General features: G+C 43.9%; 1 protein-coding gene across 1 annotated transcript in view; it reads right to left on the reverse strand.

Moving 5' to 3' along the window:
* Positions 1 to 7297, reverse strand: part of KIAA0368 (KIAA0368 ortholog) — a 91245-nt gene extending 83948 nt beyond the window's left edge. Inside the window, 2 exon segments of the mRNA XM_015421423.1 lie at positions 6500 to 6544; positions 7250 to 7297. Coding sequence (XP_015276909.1) covers positions 6500 to 6544; positions 7250 to 7271 — 67 coding nt within the window. The 5' untranslated portion in view covers positions 7272 to 7297.
* Between the last annotated feature and the right edge of the window lie 11759 nt (positions 7298 to 19056).

Consider the following 19056-nt stretch of genomic DNA (forward strand, 5'->3'; position numbering starts at 1 on the left):
GTAGGGAAGACTTTATCCCTAATAAAAGTCACTTCCTGAGCTGAACAATGACACTGTAGTCCCGCTACAAGAATGCCCTCCTGAACAATTCTGTTTTGCACATTTTGTGAAATGATAGAAAAGTGAGGCCTTCCTAAAAACCTCAGGTGGTCCATTCCACAAAGCAGGAGCCACTACAGATAATGTTCAGGGGTCCATCTGTATCACTGTCTCCATTTCGTTCTAACTCAGGAACGGGTATCCCACAGCCTAGTGATGGCACAAAAGAATCATCCAGTGTGTGCAGTAATCTCAGCAAGACTGTTTTGCAGATAATTCAAATAGTATCAGTACACCATCAGAACATCATATTCAGCACAGAGCAGAGACAGTCGTGTGCTTGGTACATGCCAAACCACATGCATTTATTTTCAGTTCCCATCGGTACAGGAAATCCTGCCAAGGAAAGCTGGCCTTTTTAACAACAGAACATCATTATAAGATTTGCCACAGTAACTGTTTTTGGACAAATTATTTAAGAAATCACTGTAAACCTAGGACCATCATTTTGAGAGAGTAAACACTATAGAAGAAGAAGAAGAGATTGGATTTATACCCCGCCCTTCACTACCCAAAGGTGTCTCAGAGCGGCTTACAAACTCCTTTCCCTTCCCCTCCCCACAACAGACACCCTATGAGGTGGGTGGGGCTGAGAGAGCTCTTGACAGAAATTCTTTTTCAAGAACAGCTGTGCCAGAACTACGGCTTGCCCAAGGTCATCCAGCCAGGATGTGCTTGTGGAGGAGTGGGGAATCAAACCCGGTTCTCCCAGATTAGAGTCCGCGCACTTAACCACTACACCAAAGCCACAGGGGAGAACCCATGTTTTAAAGACAGTTTATATTACAAAGCTTCAAGGATTCGTGTTGTTGATCCTACTAACTTCATCCCAGGAACTTACAAATAATAATAAACAAACATCTTTGGCAAAAAAAAAAATTGGGATAAGTAGTCCTTTCTGTTTGGATTAACAAAAGAAAATGGTGTAGGGAGAAAACACAAAACAGCACAATAGAATCAGCACTGTATTTAACATAGGAAAAATGGTCACGGAATATCTAAGGTAGACCCAAAACTGGAGGGAGAGAGAGAGAGAGAATAGACCAAATCTTGCCCTTACATTTTATTTTTACAATTCTAATCCATCCTTCAGACTCACCATCCCACTCCTCATGGGATCACAAGAAGACCATCAAAATAAGGACAATAAAATAATTTATTTATATATGCATATCCTACATTTATCCCTGATAAATAAATGAAAGCCCAACAGTTTACAACATTACAAAGGGCAAGAATAACCAACTATGTCTTCAGCTGATCATGGATCCATTGGGGTGGCTCATCTATGGCCACAGGCTGCAAACCACCGGCCAAGAATCTTTGTTGGGCTTGCACACAGGGTTACTGTTACAGCAGGGGTGGGATTTAGCCAACGGTAATCTTCCAATCCCACAACACCACTTCCAGCTGCATAAGCAGCGGTGGTATGTCTTCAGCTGATCATGGATCCATTGGGGTGGCTCATCTATGGCCACAGGCTGCAAACCACCGGCCAAGAATCTTTGTTGGGCTTGCACACAGGGTTACTGTTACAGCAGGGGTGGGATTTAGCCAATGGTAATCTTCCAATCCCACAACACCACTTCCAGCTGCACAAGCAGCGGTGGTATCACCGGATCATGGGATGCTTCAGGAGTCTGACGGTAACAGTGCAGTCCTAAAACAGACTTAGACTCTTCAAGGACCACTGAAGTTAAGGGCTCAGAAGAGTATAACTCTGTTTAGGATGGCCCTGTTAGAAACTTAACTTGTTTAGGGCATACAAATTTGGCAAGGATCACCATACCCCTGCCAGGAGTGGGGGATCCCCTGCCCCCAGCAGGCACCTACCCCCCCACACTGCTCAGCCAGCCTATGGGACAGGAGGAATAGCAGCAAAAGAGAGGAGGGGCAGCAGCAATGTACAGACATCACTCCCCATGAACCCAGAAGTAATGTCAGTGCATTGCCAGGCAATGCTGGGGACACTCTAGCATTTGAACAAAACTCTATGGTTAACCACAGAGGTTTTCCTCAAATGCCAGAGTGTCCTGGTGCCACCCATAGACATGCCGACGTCACTTCTGGGCACACAGAAAATGACACGAGAACAGCAAGGTAATTATGTCGCTGGTGAGCCAACCCTCTGCCACCAATAGATCCCCCCACTAGTTGCAAGCCCTGCCTGTCAACTCTACAAGGGCCCCACATTTGGACTCCATCAGGAAACGTCTGATCAAGCTCCACACTCTAGTTGAGGAGAGAGGAGTAAGAAGTCTGTGCAAGCACACCAACAAACTGTGTTCATGCCTTACTGGAGTTTAATTGCAGTTTTTAATGACATCTGAATAGAGCATGTGTCAAAATTCACATCAACTGCATTTTAAAAATCAACCAGTTTAAATACATATGGCAGATTATGGAGTACCATATTGGCAATTTTGTATTATTTATGCTTTCACCATCATGGGGGGCATTGTTAGAAAACCATAATAATATGCTAGAGTGTTGGACCGAGATCAGGATCACCTGTTTTCAAATGCATGCTCAGCTCATTAAACTCAGTAAGTGGCAGTCACATCCTAAACAGAGTTACACCCTTCTAAGCCTGCTGACTTTAACAGAAGACAGTAACTCTCCTTAGAATGGCACCAGCCTATCACAGTTGTTCAATTAAAATGAGGAGGGGGAATATTTTATCTCTGTCCTATATGAATGAAGGACAGAACATAAATAAAAACTAGACTTTTCTGTTTCCAGCACCAAAACATCTTGAGTCATCTCTGATGGGCATGGAAGAAAATAATCTATTCCCAGACATGGCAGTAGTGCAGTGATAGTACAGAGAAAATCCTAAATGGTGCATGGGGAGAGCCAGTATGGTATAATGGTTAAGAGCGTCAGACCCAGTTTTGAATCCCCACTCTGCCATGGAAACTTGTAGGCCAGTCACACACTCTCAGCCTAACCTACATCACAGGGTTCCTGTGAGAATAAAATGGAGAACAATGTAAACTGCTTTGGGTCTGCACCGGAGGGGAAAGTGGGGTAGAAATGAAGTAAATATTTTTTTAAAAAACAACCTGTGTAGAGTCAGTGAATTTTAATGAGGGATTTAAAAGAGCTGCGGGAAATTATCTTAATAATACTTGTCACAAGTACAGGAATTAACATGGTAGAAGACAAAACCCCACAAACTGGAGATAGGTGAAGTACTGAGGGCCCATGATGACATCCTGAATTTTAGAAGCCACTGCAGCGCAATTATTTCCCTGTCACTGGAGTTAATGTGAGAAGCTCCTGGCCACAGGACAGAAGCCTCCCCGTTCCCAGCCCCTTCTTCAGTTTTAGGGAGATGTGATGCTGGGCTCCTCATACATGGCCCAGTGTTTCTCATAATAATCCAAATCTTGCTGTAACATCTCCTGCACCACACATGATACGTGATTTCCCCCCACTATCAAACTAATCTTAATCCAGTGCCATAGTTCTGGCACAGCTGTTCTTGAAAAAGAGCAGTTTCTGTCAGAGCTCTCTCAGCCCCACCTACCTCACAGGGTGTCTGTTGTGGGGAGGGGAAGGGAAGGTGATTGTAAACTGCTCTGAGACTCCTTTGGGTAGTGAAGGGCGGGGTATAAATCCAATCTCTCTTCTCTTCTTCTTCATAATATGTAGCACCCAGGGAAACACCTTCCTAACCTTTTCCCCCCTTTAAAGAGCCTACACATTTTCTTGTAGAAGAGATGTGGACTAAATTTAAAGAGCCAGGGTTAATGAAATAGGGGGCAATCCTGAATTGGAAAGGGGCAATCCAGATTGCTGCATTGAGCTATATATGGGACTACCTTTGAAGAGCATTTATATAGTTCATCTGGTTCAGACAGCAGTAAATAGATTACCAACTGTGCATCCTCCTGTTCTGAACATATTTCAAATCTTAAAAGATCATCCTGGGGTGCCAGTCTGGGACGATGAAGTTCTAAATGGATCCTTACCAATACATCTCAAGGGCCATTTCCTCCCACAAGAGGCTGCTCCAGATACACCCATATACAGAGTGACTAGGGACATGTTTGTTTGTGTGTGGTGGTAACCCAAACTGCAAAATACCCTCCTCATAAATCTTTGCTTAGTATCTTGCCATTTAGGTGGCAATTAAAAACGGTGTAGCTTGCTCAGGCTTTCAAAGAATGGAGTTGCATATCATTGCTGCTAATTAACTCTGTTTAAACTTATGTTTAAACCGAGGGGTTTTACATTCTTTGTAAGTCACCTTGGAGGTTTTTATCATGGAAAAGTAGGATACAAACGTTTTAATAAATTAATTACATTTAAGATTTCCTGGTATGCAGCATCATTTAAAAAAAAATTTAAAAAAAGATGTCAGTAAATAAGTGAAAAATAATTAAAGTCACGGGATGGCACAGGAGAAAAGTTATGTCACATCAACAGGGATGTCAACAGCACTATGCAATAGATACCAATGACATCTTCTTTCCAAACCTCATGGGTTTGTGCAACATGTGAGTTAGAAAGGTTTCCAGTCACAGAATATTTTTCAGAGATAGTCTTTTATTTCAGAACACTACAGTTTTGTGGGTCCAAACATATCGCAGAGCTACCCATGCTTTGAAATGTTAGCCACAAATCACATAAATGCTAAGCATTATTAAATATTTTTCAAAACCAAATGTAAGTGGGGAGATTTGATATTTTATATTTCAAACAGTAGTTATATAAGAGGGAGGAAATTTGTTTCTACCTTAAGGCAACCAAGTTGGAGGAAAACACAAAGCAAGTTTATGGCCCAATACTCTGGTCAGGGATGCCAGTCTCCAGGTGGGACCTGGGGATCCCCTGGAATTACAGCTCATTTCCAGACTACAGAGATCAGTTCCCCTGGAGAAAATGGATACTTTGGAAGGTGGACTCTCTGGCATTGTATCCCTCTGAGGCCCCTGCCCTCCCCAGGTTCCATCCCCAAATCTCCAGGAGTTTCCCAGCCTCGATCTGGTAACCCCCGCACATGCAGAGGCAAATCTTGCCGTTTCAAACATTTAGAAACGGAGGAGTACAGGGCAATGAAAATGCTTATCCAAGGCCAGATAAGGAGATTATAAAAGGAATGAACTAGGGACCGGCAGATTTTAGTAAAGGGTTGTATGATCCAAGCAGCATTGAAATCACAACGATACAGCCAATATAATTAATATAAATACTAATCCCTCTGAATTAAAGTAACCGTGCATAGGAATGCGGCTTCTTCTGCAGAGGCGAGGGAGGGACCTCGGTAGAACTGGTGTGGAATCGTTTTTCAAAGGACGAGGGGGAAAAAATACATTTCCCAGCTTGCTTCGCTACCACATGCCGCAGAAATTTCCTGTCGCAAAGAATCACTTCCCTAATATGCCACGCCTCAGTAATGCAAGGCCCCAGTCGGGGGGGGGGGGGGGGGAGCACTGAACTTGGCAGGTCAATAGAAAGGAGGAGGAAGGGAAACAGGCAAGGCACGTTAGAGAAGCGCACGCTTCCTGGGCATTTGCAGCATCCACTGCCTTTTGCAAAGGTTTGAAAAATTCAAGAGTGGTTCTTTTGCAAGGGGGAAAAAAGTGGGGGAGGCGACGAACAGATTTTCTCTCCCCCCACACCGGGTGCATGTCTAACCTCAGGAGGAGCTAAGAAACTCCTTAAACCGGAATCCGGAAAAGCAAAGTCATTATTCTTGATCGACTTGCACTTTACATGATAATACACCGAGGAGGAGAAGAACACAATCAGAAGTCGTTGATGAACTATGGACGGGGGAGGGGGGAATGATTCAAATAGTTTCCCACCCCTTCCAGACAGCATGTCCCATTTCCAGGGCGGCATACGCTTCGTTTCCCATCCTGGCCTAAGAGGGACGAAGCGCAACGTACACAAAACTAAAAATAATGATAATAATCATATTTTCATGGAGGGGGTACAGAGGACGTCGGCTCATCAGGGCTGGAAAGGTTAATTATGAGGGGGGGGGACTCCGTCCCAGAGCTTTACTTTCATTTTCTCTAATATGACTTTGCACAACAGAGGCCTAAACGCCCAACTCCTCCTCACCCTCCCTCTGCCTGCTTTCTCTTACACATCCTTTCAAGGCGACATCCCTTCATTTTCCGCCCTCCCTCGCGAATGATCCCCCACCCCAGAAGTCTTTCCAAAGCCTTGCGAAAAGCCTCCTCGCAACACCACCCCTAAACGTTCTCAGACACAATTCCCCAAATAAGAGGGCCGGCCACTCCCCTGGAGCAAGGACGCCAGCCCCAAAGACGGCATCCCCCCGAAAAACAGGGAGAGGAAATAAGGCCTGTCCGAAAATCCCTCCGGGCTCATCAGCACCCACAGCCATTTCAGCCCCACAACGACCAGAGAGCACACTTACTCAGTTCGTCTTGGGCAGCAGAGGCGGCCGCAGCCATGTTGTCAGCTGGGGAGAGAAGGAGGGAGAATGAATCTTTCTCCGCCGAGTCCCTTCAGTCAAGGATTGCGGGTGACTTGGGGGGGGGAGGAGATGACGAGGAGGTTTCCCCCCTCCTTTCCCTTCACCCTCCTTTCCCTTCGCCCTCTTCTCTTCCCTACAGCTTCTCCTCCTCCTCCTCCTCCTCTGGAAATCGAGCTGCAGAGAGAAGGGCTGGTGGCTGCTTTTCTCCTCCTCCCTCCTGTGACTCTCCCCTGAAACACCAACCACCGTAAGAGAGAGATAGACAGCAAGCGCTTATGCCCTGCGATTCTCTCTGTGTGTGCATCTACTTTTTATACACACACACACAACCTCCCCCCCCCATGCACCCTCTTTGGCTTTACTTTTTAGTTTTATATTTAGAAAAGGCTGAGGCATCGTCTCACACACACACACACCCAAGCCTTCCATCTAATTTTTTTTTTCCGCGTTCTCTTTCCTTTACTACCGTCAGTCACTCCGCTCCCGGCTTCTTCGGGGAAACTAAAGCCAATAGCTCCACACACGGATGCCCTCGGGGTATTAAAATACGGTGGCGGGGTGGAGCCCTCTAATTTCTTTGTTCGTCCCCCGAAAAATCTTTCTCTCCTCTCCTGGATTTTGCTGGTCCGATTCATATAAATGTTCTTACAAGATGGGGGGGGGGGGGGCGGCGCGCTAGAAGGCACTGACCTGAGTCCATGCTGACCTCCATGGCTGGTGATGTATACTTTTCCTCCAGAGTGGGGATGGGGGAGGGGGGGAAACAGGTCAGCCTCTATTTAAAAAAAAAAAGCTTTTAAGAGTTTCTCCCCCTATCTGCAGAAAGTGATTGTAGCAGCCTGAAAATTTTCTACCTAGAAAGATGCTTGACTGATGCAGAGCCTGGCTTTAGAAAATGGGGCCTGAGGGAATCATTCAAGAGCAAAACGCTAAACACAGATTAGTTACCCTTTAACCATCTTTTCGGGCTTGCACACGGGGTGATTAAAGAATCCCATTGTGAAAAGGATGCGGGTTTTAAAATTCATGTTTTTCAATCCCCATGTGCATAAGAAAAATACTGACACAGTCAGTGGAATCCTATGCAGAGCTATAATGACTTAATCTCATGTATTTCAAGGTGCTTAGAATGACCTAACAGTGCATAGGATTGCTCTGTGTGAGTACAGAAAATGGGATAAGATAGGATTTTATAAAATGATGCCTGGGGTAGAAAAAGGACACAGAACTTTTCCTCCCCCTCACAGGGCTTTAAAAAGGGATTAAACAAATTAATGGAAAATAAAACAAGTTCACTGACACCATAGAAACTAATGGAATTATTCTAGCATATTCTTTCAGTGACTTCTGATGCATGAAATGTACATCCATTAGGGTCATTCATTTATATTTACAACAGATTTACAAATTACAGATATGTTTATATTTACAACAGAAAGATAGGTTGGGGGGGAAGTTACAAACGGTTGTTGTTGTTCAGTCGCACAGTCGAGTCCAACTCTTCGCGACCCCATGGACCAGATCACGCCAGGCCTTCCGGTCTTCCGCCGTCCTCTGAAGTTTGTTCAACTTGGTTGCATCTATGACACTGTCTAACCATCTCATCCTTTGCCGTCCCCATCTTCTTTGACCTTCAATCTTTCTCAGCATCAGGGTCTTCTCCAGTGAGTGCTCCCTTCTCATTTGGTGGCCAAAGTATTAGAGCTTCAGTTTCATTATCTGGCCTTCCAGGGAACAGTCAGGGTTGATTTCCTTTAGGATCGACTGATCTGATCTCCTTGCAGTTCAAGGGACTCTTTCTTCTCCAGCACCATAGTTCAAAAGAATCTATTCTTCGGCGCTCGGCCTTCCTTATAGTCCAACTCTCGCAGCAATACATGACTACTGGGAATACCATTGCTTTGACCATGCGGACTTTTGTTGGCAGGGTGATGTCTCTACTTTTTATCATGCTGTTTAGGTTCGCCATCGCTTTCCTCCCAAGGAGCAGGCGTCTTTTAATTTCATGGCTGCAGTCACAGTCTGCGGTGATCTGGGATCCCAGGAACATGAAGTCTGTCACTACTTCCACGACTTCCCCTTCTATTTGCCAAGGAGTGATGGGGCCGGATGCCATGATCTTAGTTTTTTTGATGTTGAGCTTCAAGCCCACTTTTGCGCTCTCCTCTTTTACCCTGAGCAAGAGGCTCTTAAGGTCCTCTTCACTTTCTGCCACCAGAGTGGTATTGTCTGTATATCTGAGGTTATTGATCTTTTCCCCAGCAAACTTAACTCCAGCTTGTGATTCATCCAGGCCAGCATTTCGCATGATGTACTCTGCATATATATTAAATAAGCAAGGCGACAATATACATCCTTGTCGTACTCCTTTTCCTATGCTGAACCAATCAGTTGTTCCATATCCGGTTCTAACTGTCGCTTCTTGGCCCTTATACAGGTTTCTCAAGAGACATGTGAGGTGGTCTGGTACTCCCATCTCTTTAAGGACCTGCCATAGTTTGTTGTGATCCACACAGTCAAAAGCTTTAGCATAGTCAATGAAGCAGAAGTAGATATTTTTCTGGTACTCTCTTGCTTTCTCCATAATCCAGCGAATGTTGGCAATTTGATCTCTAGTTCCTCTACCTCTTCGAAACCCAGCTTGTACTTCTGGTAGTTCTCTATCCACGTACTGTTGAAGCCTAGCTTGTAGGATCTTGAGCATGACCTTGCTAGCGTGTGATATGAGTGCAATTGTGCGATAGTTTGAACATTCCTTGGCGTTGCCCTTCTTTGGGATTGGAATGTATACTGACCTTTTCCAATCCTGTGGCCACTGTTGCGTTTTCCAAATTTGCTGGCAAATGGAGTGCAGCACTTTAACAGCATCATCTTCTAAGACTTTGAATAGCTCAGCTGGAATACCATCACCTCCACTAGCTTTGTTGTTAGCAATGCTTTCTAAGGCCCATTTAACTTCACATTCCAGGATGTCTGGCTCAAGGTCAGTGATTATACCGTCGTGTTTGTCAAGGACATTGAGGTCTTTCTTGTATAGTTCTTCTGTGTATTCTTGCCATCTTTTCCTAATCTCTTCTGCTTCTGTTAGGTCCCTACCGTTTTTGTCCTTTATCATGGCCAGCTTTGCATGGAACGCTCCCTTGATTTCTCCAATTTTCTTGAAGATAAAGCAATTACAACTGTTGCACTCAGGATACCACCACTTGGGGACCTAGTGGCAGAATACAACGGTTTAAAGCTCTTTGCAACAGTTAGGGACGGAAGGCAGATGTTCGCCGTGTGAACACCTGTAAGTACACTGATTCCAACTGGCACTTATACCGTTGTAAATGCCCCGTCTGAACGCACCCTCTGTGTCATATAGTGGCCAAAACACAGGTGCCATCAGGAGGTCCACCAGTGGGGCCAGAATTCCAGAAGCCCTCCCACTGTTGCCCCCCAAGCACCAGGAATACAGAACACCGCTGCCCCAGATAGAGTGTTCCATCTATACCTTGTGGCTAATAGCCACTGATGGACCTCTACTCCATGTTTATCCAATCCCCTCTTGAAGCTGTCTATGCTTGTAGCTGCTACCACTTCCTATGGCAGTGAATTTCGCATGTTAATTACTCTTTGGATGAAGAAGTACGTCCTTTTCTCTGTTGTAAACTTACGAAGAAGTACGTCCTTTTCTCTGTTGTAAGCTTACTGCTCATTAATTTAATGAGTTCTTGTGAGTTCTCTACCTGCTCCATCCCATGCATAATTTTGTAAACCTCTATCATGTCACCCCTCAATTGTCACTTCTCCAGGCTAAAGAGCCCTAACCTCTTTAACCTTTGTTCACAGAGGTGTTCCATTCCATTGTTTTAGTTGCCCTTTTCTGCACTTTTTCCAATGCTATATCTTTTTTGAGGTGCGGTGGCCAGAACTGTACACAATATTCCAAATGAGGCTGCACCATAGATGTATACAGGAGCATTATGATACTGGTTGATACCGAAACATATCGGGTTGCGAACTAAACCTGGCTTCCTGCCCCTGATGACCACAGCCATCAAAAAACATGCCTGCTCATACCTACATAGTCTCTTCTTCTGTCTAGCCCATCTTGAGTCCTGCCCCTGCAAGTCTGCATTTTTAAAAGATTAATCTTATATGCCTTCTGAATTGTAAAGGTGTTTTTAAAAATAATTATTACTTGGGATTTAAGAGTGATATGATTGTTTAAAGGTTGTGTTGGTTTGTCTCATCCTTGAAATAAAAGGCTGCAGGGCAAAATTGCACTTAATTGATCAGGAATTATGTCATGCAGGTAGAGGACTGAAAAAACAGGAAAATACAGGAAAAAGCAGAGGCGGCAGGTGTTTTCCCCCCCAAGGACATTTTTCAGCTTTTCCAACAGGAAGCACTAAAGAAAAAAACTCATAGGAATTATTTACTCTTTTGGAATGTGTTTAAGGTTTCTGAAGATTTTTTTCCACTCAAAATGTATAGCATGAAAAAGTCTGAGGATTTTTTTCTGTTTGTCCACTGGAAAAATTGGGGAATCTGGGGATTTCTAGAAAAGAACTATTTTCTTTTGAAATGAGTGAAAATTTTTAAGGTAATGTTTTACTCACAATGTGTGTTATAAACATCCTATATAAGATTAGATAATTCCTATATATACTTTGAATATATAAAACATATTTCCAAGAATGTTTAAATTTTAATAACTTTGGCAATAATTGCTATAATTTATTCTTTTTTATATAATATTTTATTTTACCATACAAAAAGGGGATAAAGGGAAAGGTGAGAAGCATAAAACGTCATTTGTTAAACACATTTTAAGGATATTACATAATATAAGAATATAAAAGATGAAAAGGTATAATAATAAAGAATATCATAACAAATTAAAATATAGTAAAATAATCCATACTTCAACATAATATATTTCCATGTATATTTCCATCATTTCCTGTCTAAAGGGCTAGGTAGGAAAGCATATAAGCAAAAACATAAGAAAGGAGTAAAAAATTTTTTTCTTATCTTAAGAGATCCCCATCCTGCCATAGAAGCCTGCAGGGTGACCTTGGGGCAGTCTCTGTCTCTCAGCCTCACATACCTCATAGGGTGATTGTTGTCCCAATAAAAGGGAGGCAAGGTATCAATAAGAAGTAATCAAATAAACAATCCACAGATATTTAGTAATATTGGCACAGTTCTGCGAGCCATGCATAAGTGCAGCAAGTTCAGCATTTTTCCGTTCTATAGAGGTGACAAAACACAAGTCAATGGGTAGAGACGGTTAATCTGTAGAAATGTTAAACCTTAAAAGTAAATGCATGTGGCTTTCTTTCTTACAGAGAATGTTGGAAAATATCAAATATTTGCAATACTTCATTGCTGATCACTACCAAACCTGGAATAGAATTTTGATGTAACAATTTTTTAAAATATTGACAGCAAGAACTTGACAGTGCCAAATACAGTGTGTGGAGAAAGGTTCTCCAGCCCAGAATTCACCTCAAGGCTTCAACCATTGGGACTTCATCCTGTTTGTGAGTTGGAACCCAGCTGCAAACTGGTAGCTGGCAGGAAGAAGGGCCAGGGGCTGAACCATCAAGCCCAAACACAGATCTCTTTAATGCTTACATATACTACTAACTCTGGCTGAAGTAGGGCAGTGGTTTACCATCTCACACCTTGCAAGAATGTCACACCTCAGGGAGGAGAGGGAAACAGCCAAATTACTAGAATGTATTCTCTTCCTTTGTATGGCAGGGGAGGCTCTCCCAAGGGGAAATTATAAATTCTCTCGGCACAGAGAAGAGGATGTCTTGCTTCTGGAGCAACTCTTTGGGGCGGCACAAGTTACAAAGGACTAAGCTCTTACCTACGGACTCCATCTTGCTCACATGGCTAGGGACAATGGGGAGATATCAAAACATGCAAAGTACTGCTCCTTCAAGTAATACTGGCTTGTGCTAATTAAACATTGTTTAAAATATACCAAGTACAGGGAAAGGGGACTGAGTGTTTTCACCTTTCCTTTGTACCCTTGCTCAGCCTGAATGTTCGAACAGACCATGTGTATTCTTTTTATTCATTTATTAAACTTTCTTACATTTGGAATGCTCTGAGTCTGATCTCTGGAAACATGTCATGCCTATTCAGTCTTGCTATCACAAGTATGGTAACGGGGAGGGGCAGGAGGTAAGTTCACCTTTTCTGGAGAACAATAGCTGAAAACAGCAAAGTTGCAATAGATCATCACTGTGCTAGCTTGTAGGAGTGAAGTGAGAGACACAGCAGCTAGGCAGAGCCTTTCAATGGCAGTGCAGGTACAGAGGTGTTAGACGTGCAACTCTGTTTAGCAGGAAATACTCTCAGAGCTGCTGGTCGCAGCAGGTGGTAACCAGTTTGTTTTTTTGGTACCCCTAGGGAGTGAGAGAAGAGGTGCCACTGCCAAGTAGTGATTTGGGGTGGCTGCAGGGTTTTCCAGCCTCCCTGGGACCAATCAGAAGGAACAGTGGAGCTTCTGAGCCTGTTCTTTCACACAGTACCAAACTAGATTATATCCCTGGGGTTGTGAACAATAGTTTTATTTATTTATTAGTTCAATTTATACCCCGCCCTTCCTGCCAATGTATTATTTAATGATACATACTGTTTGTCAAGTAGTAGAAAATCAGCTTAGCCTTTACAAGGTGTGTGTCATTGGGAGGTAAGTCTTTTGAGTCTTAAAAGACTTGCTACTCTTCCTCAACAGTACTTCAAAGGGAGAGTCCAACAGGTAGGTGCTAAATTAGAATTCATTGAAAAGTTTAATACTTTCCCTCCCCCCAGGCTTGAATAAGGACCTTGGTTTCTTCACTCATTAATTCAACTTTACCTGTATATGATCTTTGTACTGCTCTATTAATGTGCTTCTGTATTTTACTTAGTTAGACATTATGCTTATCTTACCTTGCTTATCTGTCAACAGCTGGTAGTGGTTCTTACCCACTCTGAATGGTCTGATTGGTTGGTTCGTGTTTTTACATTGGCCTCCTCCTCTCTTCTTCCCCACCCCCTTTTCTGTTGCTTGAACTCTAAGTATATATTGAGTTACCTTGGATGGACACTCCATAAATCTGATGAAGTGAGCTCTGAATCAGAACAACTTATGCTGGAATACATGTTGTTACTTTTAAAGGTGCCACTGGGGATTCTTTTTCTGGCTTTTAAAAAAACAGTTAAATAAAAATATTGATAAAACCGAGAGACAAGGCAGTCTTGACAGGACTAGGGAGGAGATTTGGAAATGTTTACTTCCTATGTTATATAAAAATCTCAAAAGACTAGTTGTAATATGAAGCCTTGGGCACAGCAATATGAGTAGATCCTAGGTTTTTTAGAACTGTCTACAATATAAATTATGAGAGACCATACGGCAGCCAATTGCAAACCCTTTCTCGTAACAGGTATTGTTTATCAAATGCTCAAAAGGTATGCCAAGTGTTTCCCCAGACTGATTTACAAGGAAACAAATTAGAAATATTCTGGCTCAGTATTTACTGCTGCTGGGCTGTATATACACTCTAGTTTGGATAGTATCTTCTCAGAATTGGTTTTTCTTCATGGGCTGGTTTAAAGATCATTGGAGGTCCTGACCTACAGTCCCGGGACTCTACATATCTGGTATTTTTACTCTGCTAACATTCACACAGAGTCCTCCTCAAAACTTCTTCATTATTTATGGTATTCTATTCATTGTACAGGCTAATTTACCAGTATTGTAACTGCTACTAAAAATGTGACCATGACCACTGGTCTTGTGATGGAGAAGTTACTATGCTATGAGGCACAGTAAATTTAAGTAGATGTGTACAGAGGACAGAGTGGCTACTATAGTACTCTCAGTATTAAGACAGAGTAGGAAAATTGCTGCTCATCAGTAATTTTCCATTTTTTAGTCCAGAATTTACATTGGTAGAAAGGAAACAGGTATATACACGACACACTTTTAAAAAAGAGCTGTCTTTTTGTCCTACTGGGAAATGGGCTCCCCATATACCTGAGAACAGGCCAGAAGAAACAGGTGCTAAAGCACATACAATCTGTGCACTGTACACTTGTTTTTTTTTAATACATGTATTGAGTAATTCTCATGTTACAGTCAATACGGCTGAATATGTTCTTCAAACTCTGCATTTAACCATGTACAGCTTCCCAGTTTTATTTGTAAAGCGAATAGACGTTGGTTCTTTTGTAAATCAGATGTATGTGTGTACAGGCGTAATCTATTTGTGCTCACTGCAGAGCTAGCATCAGCATACCCAGAGGTGGTACAGATGCCGGAGGGCCACTGTCGGCTCCCACTGTCACAGACACTCCCCCCCACACACACACACCTGTTCACCTCCCCTGCCACCTGTCCATGTGTATTTCCCTGCCCATTTGCTTGCAAGCACTCCCCCACCAATGCTCTCAGCTTCCCAGTATTGACGGGGAAGTACATACAGGTGGTACGCAGTGACAGCCCTCCTGGTCACCACGGCAGTAGCATGCCTCACCAGTGTTCTTAGGGAAATGTCATGAATGTGGTGCGGGCAGCTCTGAGCACAGTCGGGTGGGAGGGCTTGAGAGAAAGGGAAGAATTCACACTCAGGTGGGAGGATGGAAAGGGAGGCATGAGTTGGGGCTGGTGGTAGGCAGAAGGGGGGCCCCTCCCAAAATTTGGAACTGGCACTAGTTCGCTGTACCATGTGAACAGGGCTGCACTGCCGATCCAGCTGTCAGTAGTGTTTACCACAATCTCTCCAAGGAGTCAAGCAAGCAATCTTTGCTGCCGGATCTGGTACCCTTTAAGTAGGGATGCCAGGGACTGAATCTGGGTTCTTCTGCATACAATTATCTGTGCTATTCAACAACATAACTCGGTGTGCCTGTCCTTTTTGCAAGGCAAGTTGGCACTAGGCTGTACCGCAGATTATGAAACATGTTTCAAAACTTATCCTGATTTCATTGGCATTTACTTTTGACAATGTGCCTAAGATTGCAGGCTATTACAGAGTCTCCAGACCAGAGAATACAAACACACAACATTAGAAGGACAAATTTTTGGCTTGCTCCATGCTCCTCTATTCCTACTCACTGCACTGAAACGGTGCTTTACATTCTTTACTTTGACCGTCATGGACCCAAGAGTGGCAGTTAGAACCTACATCTTTATTTAAGCACTTTGCAGGGAAGAGCTTTGTATAAACACTATAGATAAACATAGCAACATCAGATCTCTACATTGTATTGTTATTCACATTTGGGTCTGGAAAAGTTATTTCCATCTCTGCCTGCTGCCAAGATGTAATTTGTTCTCTTTAAATTGCACTGTCTGAAGTGAATGCCCTGTGGGGAGTGAAGGACACCACACAGTCTCTAGCACCAAGTACACAAGTATGTTGTGAGCCACCCTGAGCCCACTTGCGGGGTAGGGTGGGATAAAAATGGCAAAAATAAATAAATAAATGACTACAGAGGAAGCAGTCGAGTTAGTAAGGTGGAACAGGTCAGATTCCGCAGTATCCTTTCCTTTGTCTGTTCTGCTTTCTCTCTGATCACAGATTGCTGTTCTTAGAATAAGCCTTCTTCTAAAGTGGCCTCTGCTCCCCTTTCACACATCTAGCTCATGTGAACATGCAGAAGATTAGAAGGTGGGGGGGGGTTCTCACTAAAAGTAATGAGATTAATCCTTCCCACTGTAGGGGAGGGACAGGGAGGCAGTGAATGTTTTCAAAGAATGTGTCAGAAATGTACACTGGCCATTCAAAGCAGACTTATTCCATTCTATATGAACACTGAAGTCAATGGGCTTTGAAGAATATAGCTCTGCTTAGGATAGCGCCAAAACCTCTCTAATTCCCACATCAGCCCCTTCTTATAATGACACTTGATATCATCATGTCCTACCCATTTAAGGAACAGGGTCCTCTCCTGTTCATCCTCCAGCCCTCTAACAACTGGCTCCTTCCCTATTGGCCTTCACCATTTTGAGTCATGGATTATGTTTATTTACACATTTATACCTGGCTTTTCTCCCCAGTAGGGACCAATGCTCCCTCTAAGCTGTGGAGTCTTGTGAGCAAAAATTCTACTTTGTGAGCTCCTGGCATTAAAGTTGTGAGCAAGCAATTTGGCTACTGCATAAATTAGTGTGCTTTGGAGCCGTCCTTCCTGAGCTCAGACAAAAATGTGTGAGCCGGAAGTTAAAAAACTGTGAGCTAGCTCACACTAACTCAGCTTAGAGGGAACACTGGTAGGGACTCAAAATAGCTAACAGCATCTTCCCCTACTAACTCAGCTTAGTGGGAACACTGGTAGGGACCCAAAATAGCTAACAGCATCTTCCCCCCAGTCAAGTTTATCCTCAGAACCTATACAAATGAAGTGCAGTCCTAAACTGAATAATACCCTTCTAAATGCATTGAAGTCAATGGGCTTAGAAGGGTGTGACTCTGTTTAGGATTGCACTGTTGGTCTTGCAGCAGTTGATGTGAAGGAGTAGCCAGCACCGGGCAGAGGACAAGTTGAAGAGAATGCCATCTCACCACAGGTCTTAAGGAATGCAACTTTGGTGAGGCCATTGGCACCCTATGCTGAGGCCTGGTACATAAAATACCTCAGGAGTTTCTGGAAATATCAGAAAATATTCCCTTTACACTATGCACACTCAGAATCACTTTCCTATCACATCCTTTTTTTAAAAAAGGATTTCTTTCTCAGGTAGAGAATCCTGCCCGTTCTTAGAGGCACTCACTCTCATATGCCAGCATTTTCATTAACAAAAGGCAGTAACCAGTCGATTTTTTAAACTCGCCAGAATCATACCAATTAGAGCACTCTAGCTTGGGAGTTGCAAGTGGCACATCTCCAATTTGGCACTGGTAGGGCTTGCAAGTACGGGGTAATCTGCGATACTCCCCTAAACTGTCTGCCTCATTCCAGAGGGATGGACGTAAAAGGCCTGTCCTCTCCAACACCCCACCCCACCCCTTCTCTGCAGCCTCTGTGCTCTCAACCAGTGTTCCCTCTGGGCTGAGTTTGTGTGAACGCTAGCTCACAGTTTTTTAGCCTCCAGCTCACACATTTTTGCCTTCGCTCAGGGAGGAGGGCTCCAGAGCAAACTAACTTATGCAGTAGCCAAATCGCTCGCTCACAACTTTAATGCCGGTAGCTCACAATGTAGAACTTTTGCTCACAAGACTTAGAGGGAACATTGCTCTCAACCCAGCAACTTCCAGGAGGAGAGGAAGCTGACTGCAGAGAAGGGAAAGTAAAGCCACCACAGCAGCCACGGAAGAAAAGAGCAAGCTGGCCATAGCAGGGTGGTGATTTTATGGCAATTTCTCCACAGCCAGCGGGTTATCCTCTAGGCATGTTGGCAGTCTTACTCTCTTGCCCAGCCTTGCTGTGCCCCATGCTTAGGAGAGAACAAGAAGGAAGAGAGGGAATTGTGCAAGGGCTGGTTAAGGTTCAACAATGGTAGGGAGAGACAGCTTTACATGCCCAGAGCTACTCTGGTAAACTGGAGGAAACTATAGTTACATATTTAGTGGTTATATTGTTGTATGTGTCTGTCACGCATGTGGCTCTTTTTGTTTGCTGGTAATTGTGAATGTGGCTCTCCATGGGTTAGAGTGTTGGGACTAGGATCTGGAAGGCCCCAATGTGTCACAGAAGCTTGCTGGGTGACTTTGGGACCATCACACACTCTCAGCCTAGCCTACCTCATAGGGCTGTTGAAAGGATAAAATGGAGAACGGGAGAATGTTTGAAATCGCTTTTGGACCTCACTGTGAGAACATTAAGTAAATAAAGCCTATGCAGTGCTCAGTCCAGAGTAACTAAAAGCTGCACTTCCTCACTTTTGCACACTGAACCTTTTTTTTAAAAAAATAACAAATCCACAAAGAAGTGCGTTACTTCAAATACACGTCCTTGATTCTTCCACTCCCTTCGCTTGCGGCCTTCTGTGATGCCATCTTTCCCTCACGGAGCACACGCTGCGGCTTTGCTTTATAATGAATCACAGCCCTGGTTGGTCAAGGTCAGCATTGCCTTTTCTGGCCAACAGAGGCTCTCCGACCTCAGGGGTCATTTCGTAGAAAAAGAGCTGCAGGAGCTCATTAGCATCACTTATTAGCATATGCCACACCCTCTGACATCACCGGAAGTGTGCACCAGCCCCTCTGACAGGCAGAAGCACCTGGGATCCATTCTTTCCCCCCTCTCCCTTCCCTTCGCCTCCAAGTCGGGCGAAGGAAAAGGGGAGGGGGAAGATCTCAGGCGCTTCTGGCTGACAGAGGTGCTGGCGTGCCCACAGCCAGCCTGGGTGAATTATAGAATCATAGACTCATAGAGTGGGAAGGGACCTCCAGGGTCATCTGGTCCAACCCCCTGCACAATGCAGGAAATTCATCAATACCCCACCACACACCGCAGTGACCCCTGTTCCACACCCAGAATATGATTAAAAAAAAAAACCC

This window comes from Gekko japonicus, unplaced genomic scaffold (assembly GCF_001447785.1).
Source record: "Gekko japonicus isolate JY-2015 unplaced genomic scaffold, Gekko_japonicus_V1.1 scaffold740, whole genome shotgun sequence".
NCBI classification, from domain to species: domain Eukaryota; kingdom Metazoa; phylum Chordata; class Lepidosauria; order Squamata; family Gekkonidae; genus Gekko; species Gekko japonicus.